This window comes from Musca vetustissima, unplaced genomic scaffold (assembly GCF_032173495.1).
Source record: "Musca vetustissima isolate MV318-11 ecotype Yass unplaced genomic scaffold, APGP_CSIRO_Mvet_v1 utg86324, whole genome shotgun sequence".
Taxonomy (NCBI): domain Eukaryota; kingdom Metazoa; phylum Arthropoda; class Insecta; order Diptera; family Muscidae; genus Musca; species Musca vetustissima.
In genome coordinates, this window is record NW_026882974.1 from 1 (window position 1) to 8,524 (window position 8,524).

The window sequence follows — 8,524 nt, forward strand, 5'->3', positions numbered from 1 at the left end:
TAATATTCTACGACAATTTTAAAGCTGAATAATGTAGAAGAAATAAAAGAAAGATAATTGTAACCAAATTTATACCGGGAATTTATTTGGTTTTCGAAGGTTCTTTTTTTCAATTTTATTTTTCGAAATTATTGTTTGAATATGTCGTTTAATTTCAGCAAGTAAATAAAATTGATTTACATAATTCGTTGTGTGTGGTTCGCTATTTGCAGGTAATATATGCGCATGTAAAAATATTTTTTCATACTCTATAAGAGCCGTGTGAATGACTATACAAGGCGTCGATTTTTTTAAAGAATATTTTTCTAATGACTATACAAGGCATATGATCGGCTTTAACACGGTGAAATCCAGGGTTTTCTTGGTCCCTCTTTCATCACAATTGTGGACACTGACAACCGGTAGTGTCACCTGGGGTAGCTATTTCCATCACCCGGTGAAATAGTGAGCTAATATGTGCCGCCATAAGAACTATTAACCAGTAAGGAAAGTAGTAAAGTCGGACGGGGCCGACTATATGATACTCTTCACCACTATGGTTCCTCGGTACCTATTGGTTCCTCGGTGCGTCAATTACTTAAAATCAATCTATAATAAAAGGGAGCTATATCTAAATCTGGACCGATTTTCACGAAACTTGGCAGACATAATTCTAGACTTAAATGATTAGACTGTACCAAATTTCGAAATATATATAGGGACCGTTTTCATTAAATCGGAAAAATATATGGGAGCTATATCTAATTCTGAACCGATTTTTCCCAATTTCAATAGGGTTCGTCCTTGGGCCGAATAAGTGACCTATGACAAATTTCATCATAAATGCGACCTGTACTTTGTTTACAATTTAACATGCACAGACAGACAGACGGACGGACGGACATGCATAAATCGACTTAGAAAGTGATTCTATGCATATTCTCAAAAGGAACCATGTGTCTATCTCGTTTCCTTTTGCCTGTTACAAACATATGCACAAAGACGTAATACCCTGTACCACAGTGTGGTTCGTCTTAATGTAGCAGCAAATATGCGATCTAATGTAACACGGAAATTTGACATCGAATAGCTGCAAACACAACAGATAGCAGAAGTCTTCTCCGCTCAACTTACACAACTGCTTGACGAAAACACCCCTTGTCCCGATAAGTTGCAGAGAATTGTCCACTACCAACAAACTGCAGCAAAAGCTACACTTGGGTACCATCAGGGATGGTCCGTGTGACGAATTTTTAGGTTTTCGACTGTCAAAAAGGTGTAAACGTCGAAAACGTCATATACCTGTATAAAATGTAATAAACGTAGTAAACGTCATTTATATCAATATTATCAGCATATACAGTTATTTTCAAGAATATATATTATTTTTACATATATCTGACTATTCCTTACTAGAACTGATAAAAATTTCTAATTTTTTTTTGAGAAGAAAATTTTGAAATTTTATATCGATTTGAGTAAAGCATGTGTAATTTCCAAATTGATTAATGGAAATAGCTATTTTGTCAAAAACCTAATGGATTTAGGTAGGTTTCCGATGTTTCTGACGTATGTATTATACGTCGGAAATGTATGTCATTTACGTCACTGTTTCTGACAGGCCATCTCTGGGTACCATAGACCACCATTAAGAAATCCGTGGTACGATCAGGAGTGTCATAATGCTACTGATATGAAAAACGCAGCGTATAGGGCAACCATGCGAACAGTAGCAATACGTAATGCGATTGAGAACTATCGGGAGAAAGGGAGAGAGGAGAAACGTATTTTCATAAGAAAGAAGAAAGAGCAAGAAAAACGTCAGAGTAAGCAAATCGAGATGTACATGAGTCAGAATGGAGTCCGAAAATTCTATCAACCGGTAAAACACCAAACCGAAGGCTTGGGTGCAGGCAAATTCTCCTGTTGAGATGAAGAAAGAAACCAGGTGACAGATACAGACAGCGTGCAGAGGATCTGAAGAAGCATTTTGAAAAACTTCTGGTATCAAATAGTAGCGGTGAAGAGGATACCCCAGAACCAATAATAGATGACGGTATAGAGTGTATACCACCCAACCAAGATGAGGTCAGAATAGCACTCAATAAGCTGAAGAACAATAAAGCAGCAGTTGCCGATGGGTTACAAGCCGAACTATTCAAGACTGTGGTCAGATGCTGGTAAGGAGCATGTACAATTTGGCTAGAGGAAAGCATGTTAGAGCAAGCAGTCCTGCGTCCCGTGCACAAAAAAGGAGACAAGACGATATGTGCCAACTATAGAGGTATAAGTCACCTTCCCATCGCATATAAAGTGCTATCCAGCGTACTGTGTGAACCACTGAAGCCAATGTTCAATGACATTATTGGACCATACCAAGGTGGCTTCAGACCTGGCAAATCCACCATTGACAAGATTTTCACTCTGCGCCTAATCCTGGAAAAGACCCACGAAAAAACATCGACTCATACCACATATTCGTCGCCTATAATACCGTATTCGACAGCCCTATCCGTGTAGACGCGTTTAAAGCCATGTCTGCGTTTGGCATTCCTGCAAAATTAATACGGCTATGGAGGATAACTTTAAGTGGCACAAGATCAGCAGTTAACGTCGGAAAGGACCTCTCGGAGCCCTTCAATACCGAACGATGGTTCAGACAAGTTGTTAGTTTGTCGTGTGACCTTTTTAACATCCTGCTGGAAAAGGTCATACGAGAGGCAAAAGTGAACAGAAATGGCACTCTGTACACCAAACAATACATGTTACTCGCCTACGCCGATGACATCGATATAATGGGTCGAACATTGAGAGCGGTAGTAACCACCTTTAAACAAATTGAGAAGGAGTCTGCCAAAGTGGGTCTGGCAGTAAACGGCGAGAAGACCAAGCTAATGGTATCAACGCGCAAGACGTCCAGTAGACTCGGACCAACTGTGGAACTTGAGAACTACAGCTTCGAGGTAGTCAAAGATTTTATATACCTTGGCACCGCCATAAACAAAACGAATGACATCAGTTTTGAAATTCGGAGAAGGATAAGGATGGCCAACTGTCTGAGCAAACAACTCAAAAGCAAGGCCACCTCCCGCCAGACCAAACTCACACTCTACAAGACGCTGATACTACCCGTGCTGTTACACGGATCTGAAGCATGGGTGTTTGAGAGAAAAATTCTCCGAAAGATCTATGGGCCGACGATCTGCATTGACGGTGAATATCGCCGTCGAATGAACCATGAGTTGTACCAGCTATTCTCGGACATCGACATTGTTAGACGTATTGAGCTGCAGCAACTACGTTGTATAGGTCATGTTGTGAGTATGGATGAAGATGCGCCAGCCCAGAAGGCATATAAAAGCGAACCAGCTGATGGTTCACGCAGAAGGGGAAGGCCAAGAATACCTTACCAAGATTATGTCGAAGACAACATTGCCGAAAATGGTCTTTCAAATTGGAAAAACTGAACAAAAGACCGACGCGCCTGGAAATTTTTCCTAAGCTCGGCTTATGGAACGAAAATTCTGTCACAAGCAAGCTATGTAAGTAAGTAAGACAAGGCGTGGATTTTTTAAAGAATATTTTTCATTGTTTATCAATTCTTTTGTGTTATCATTAGAATTGATTGAAATAGCTAAATTAAATAATTTAAAATAAATATGATTGTTTCGATTATGTGAGAGAAATATTAAAAATATTTGACCAGCTGTTTTAGCCTTAAAAACATTATGTTTATTTTCGATAACAAATGTTCAATGGTCGTCGCACACCATACACTATTTATATATAAAAGAAAACATTAAATACCATTAAAAGTTTATTTCAAAAGACTGGGCCAAGCTCAGCGCAATGTTCGCACTTAAGGCCATCCTAGCAGTTTGTCTCTTGGCAGTAGTCCTGTCAAAAGCCAAGGCTAATAAAACTCCATATTTAGTACAATTCCTGGACAAGAAAGGCAATGTCTTCTGTGTGGGCACACTAATACGCCCACAATATGTGGTCACTGCAGCTCATTGTTTCCCCAATGAAGATGGTAGTAAGACGACCGTGATTGGTGGTAGTGGTTCTGGAAAATCTGAAGATGAAATTAAGCGTTCAATATCGGCAGTTAAAATACATGACGATTATGGAGCTCGCACCATGCATTCCGATGTGGCTGTTGTCAAGTTAAACGATCCCATGGAAGGCGACAGCATTAAGACAATTGAAATGTGCTCGAATGATTTGCGTCGTGGTATTTTTCTTCAAATCCCCGGATGGAATCAGGCCAACAGCAAACAACCGCTGAGTAAGCAGTTGCGTACCATTTCGGCACGTTATGCTCCCGATGCAATGTGTAAGAAATTGTATGGACGTTATGTTGACCATGACAGCATGTTTTGTGTCTTTGGCAAAGAGGTAAAGGGCCACTGTGTGGGTGATTCTGGTAGTCCTGCCATTTATCGGGATGAATTTTGTGGCATTAATGCCTTTGGGCATTGGTGTAATCATGGCGGCCAGCCCAACGCCTTGACAAGTGTCTACCGAGTTCGTGATTTTATTGAGAAGGCAATTGAGGAGTTGGAGCAGCTGAATGAATACGATTATGATGAATATAGTGAATATGATTATTAAGAACATCTATTTGTTGCGTTTTTTAATAAAATAATAAAAAAAGTAAATTTTTTAAAAATATTTTCGAGGCTAAAAATAACCTCGGATTTTTTAACGAATATTTTTTCAAGGCTTACCAAAGGCCTGGATTTTTTAAATAATATTTTTTTAAGGCTTTAAAGCATGCGTGGATTTATTAAAGAATATTTTTTCAAGGCTCTACAAGAGGCGTGGATTTATTAAAGAATATTTTTTCAAGGCTCTACAAGAGGCGTGGATTTATTAAAGAATATTTTTTCAAGGCTCTACAAGAGGCGTGGATTTATTAAAGAATATTTTTTCAAGGCTCTACAAGAGGCGTGGATTTATTAAAGAATATTTTTTCAAGGCTCTACAAGAGGCGTGGATTTATTAAAGAATATTTTTTCAAGGCTCTACAAGAGGCGTGGATTTATTAAAGAATATTTTTTCAAGGCTCTACAAGAGGCGTGGATTTATTAAAGAATATTTTTTCAAGGCTCTACAAGAGGCGTGGATTTATTAAAGAATATTTTTTCAAGGCTCTACAAGAGGCGTGGATTTATTAAAGAATATTTTTTCAAGGCTCTACAAGAGGCGTGGATTTTTTAAAGAATATTTTTTTCAAGGCTCTACAAGAGGCGTGGATTTATTAAAGAATATTTTTTCAAGGCTCTACAAGAGGCGTGGATTTATTAAAGAATATTTTTTCAAGGCTCTACAAGAGGCGTGGATTTATTAAAGAATATTTTTTCAAGGCTCTACAAGAGGCGTGGATTTATTAAAGAATATTTTTTCAAGGCTCTACAAGAGGCGTGGATTTATTAAAGAATATTTTTTCAAGGCTCTACAAGAGGCGTGGATTTATTAAAGAATATTTTTTCAAGGCTCTACAAGAGGCGTGGATTTATTAAAGAATATTTTTTCAAGGCTCTACAAGAGGCGTGGATTTATTAAAGAATATTTTTTCAAGGCTCTACAAGAGGCGTGGATTTATTAAAGAATATTTTTTCAAGGCTCTACAAGAGGCGTGGATTTATTAAAGAATATTTTTTCAAGGCTCTACAAGAGGCGTGGATTTATTAAAGAATATTTTTTCAAGGCTCTACAAGAGGCGTGGATTTATTAAAGAATATTTTTTCAAGGCTCTACAAGAGGCGTGGATTTATTAAAGAATATTTTTTCAAGGCTCTACAAGAGGCGTGGATTTATTAAAGAATATTTTTTCAAGGCTCTACAAGAGGCGTGGATTTATTAAAGAATATTTTTTCAAGGCTCTACAAGAGGCGTGGATTTATTAAAGAATATTTTTTCAAGGCTCTACAAGAGGCGTGGATTTATTAAAGAATATTTTTTCAAGGCTCTACAAGAGGCGTGGATTTATTAAAGAATATTTTTTCAAGGCTCTACAAGAGGCGTGGATTTATTAAATAATATTTTTTCAAGGCTCTACAAGAGGCGTGGATTTATTAAAGAATATTTTTTCAAGGCTCTACAAGAGGCGTGGATTTATTAAAGAATATTTTTTCAAGGCTCTACAAGAGGCGTGGATTTATTAAAGAATATTTTTTCAAGGCTCTACAAGAGGCGTGGATTTATTAAAGAATATTTTTTCAAGGCTCTACAAGAGGCGTGGATTTATTAAAGAATATTTTTTCAAGGCTCTACAAGAGGCGTGGATTTATTAAAGAATATTTTTTCAAGGCTCTACAAGAGGCGTGGATTTATTAAAGAATATTTTTTCAAGGCTCTACAAGAGGCGTGGATTTATTAAAGAATATTTTTTCAAGGCTCTACAAGAGGCGTGGATTTATTAAAGAATATTTTTTCAAGGCTCTACAAGAGGCGTGGATTTATTAAAGAATATTTTTTCAAGGCTCTACAAGAGGCGTGGATTTATTAAATAATATTTTTTCAAGGCTCTACAAGAGGCGTGGATTTATTAAAGAATATTTTTTCAAGGCTCTACAAGAGGCGTGGATTTATTAAAGAATATTTTTTCAAGGCTCTACAAGAGGCGTGGATTTATTAAAGAATATTTTTTCAAGGCTCTACAAGAGGCGTGGATTTATTAAAGAATATTTTTTCAAGGCTCTACAAGAGGCGTGGATTTATTAAAGAATATTTTTTCAAGGCTCTACAAGAGGCGTGGATTTATGCAGGTTATTAATTATGTCATAGCCCATTCAATAAACTTTCGAACACTATAAACATCTGTAAAAACTGAGGTTCTTCCCACCTCCCCACATTTATAAGCAAATGCAATAATTCCACACAATTCACCCAAATGCACAGCTGGACCGCCAGAATCGCCCAAGCAATGCCCTTTGGCTTCGAAACCCGAACCACAAAACATATTTTTCTCCACAAAGGAACCATATTCTTTGTCACACATTTTCCTTGGTGTCATTGGCAGCAGCACAGTTCTCAATTCTTCAGACATTGGTCCACTTTCCTCCGTTTGACCCCAACCAGAAACATGCAAAAGATCACCTTCTTCCAGGCGATGTGAACAAATTCCAATTGTTAGAATATTCACACCCACCATGGGTTCATCCAATTCGATTACGGCCACATCAGAATGCATTGTTTGTGGATTATATTCTGGATGCATTGTTATGCTCTCAATATAACGTTCCTCTCCCTCACCATCGCTAGTATTGGCACCTCCAATAACCACAACACCATCACCTTTACCACTGGGAAAACAGTGTGCAGCCGTCAAAACATATTTTGGGCTTATCAAACTTCCTCCACAAAATAAATTCCAATAATTGGCATAACGGAATTGCACCAAATATGGCGTGGCGTCAATTGTTGTGGCAATACCTCCAATAATTCGTGTTAGCTTATCACCATTTGTGTTAGGACGGGGATTGGTAGAGGCAATAGAAACGGCAACCAGCCATATAATAATGCTTAAACGTTTTGTGAACATTGCCAGTTTTCCAGATGTTTATAAAAACAACTGGTATTAAAAAAATTGTATAATGCCATTTTATTGAATTTATACTATTTTTTTAACAGTTGTACAAACATACGTGTATGTGTGTATACATATGTTGTATTGGATTTCTAAAGCAGTACTTAGAATTAGTTTCTGTATGACGCTGTTTCATTGGGAATTCCCTACAGCACCCGTTGGAGATCTTTGCATTTGTAGGCAGTAGTAATGGATTTATTTTGGAATGTTTTCCGAAGTTTTTAACATTTTTATTTATAAGCAGAACCTAGCAATAATCATGAATTTTTTATGAATATGTTTCAAGGCGGAATATGGGAGGTGGAAAATGTGTAGATGTTTAAAACATATTTATTCAAAACTGAACCAAACTGTAGACGTGACTTTGGTCCTAAGAGTTTTTTTTTAACTTTTTTTCAAAGACCGAATATAAAGACAAGTAAGGAAAGTAGAGAAGTCGGGCTAGGCCGACTATATGATACCCTTCACCACTTTGGGTATATTCTACATACGTATTCTAACAATTTCATGTCAATGTTGCTTCGAGGGAACACTGAACGAACTTAAATATGTGAACTTTTTCTTTAAGTGTACCGACTAACATCAATCCATACACATGCCTTTCTGCAACCTATGCTAAATGTCAAATTATTCGGCAGATTTAGAGTCGTTTGCGTACAATGAGACCAATTTATGTAAATCGATTTATAATACAATTGATACACGCTATTCGGTACGCCGCACTGTTCAAAATTTAATCTCACTCAGACACCCGTTCTACAAATGTATGGAAGATATGTCAGCATCTGCACCAATTTCAAACCAGTAAGGAAAGTTCAAAAGTCGAACGGGCCGACTATATGATACCCTTCACCATTTTGGGTACATGCAGGATATGTTAATATCCGTATCAATAACATAAAATCGGACGAAACTATATATGGGGGCTATATCTACATCTGAACCGATTTG

The 8,524-nt window shown here is 37.3% G+C and overlaps 2 protein-coding genes across 2 annotated transcripts; one reads left to right on the plus strand and one right to left on the minus strand.

Annotated features, from left to right (window-relative positions):
- The first annotated feature begins 3,828 nt into the window (after positions 1-3,828).
- Positions 3,829-4,593, plus strand: LOC133329680 (seminase-like). The gene has a single exon (XM_061538157.1). It carries the CDS (start codon positions 3,829-3,831, stop codon positions 4,591-4,593), a length of 765 nt encoding a protein of 254 aa, XP_061394141.1.
- A 2,167-nt stretch (positions 4,594-6,760) lies between these two features.
- LOC133329679 (seminase-like) lies at positions 6,761-7,528 on the minus strand. The gene has a single exon (XM_061538156.1). The coding sequence runs from the start codon at positions 7,526-7,528 to the stop codon at positions 6,761-6,763; it is 768 nt and encodes a 255-aa protein (XP_061394140.1).
- Between the last annotated feature and the right edge of the window lie 996 nt (positions 7,529-8,524).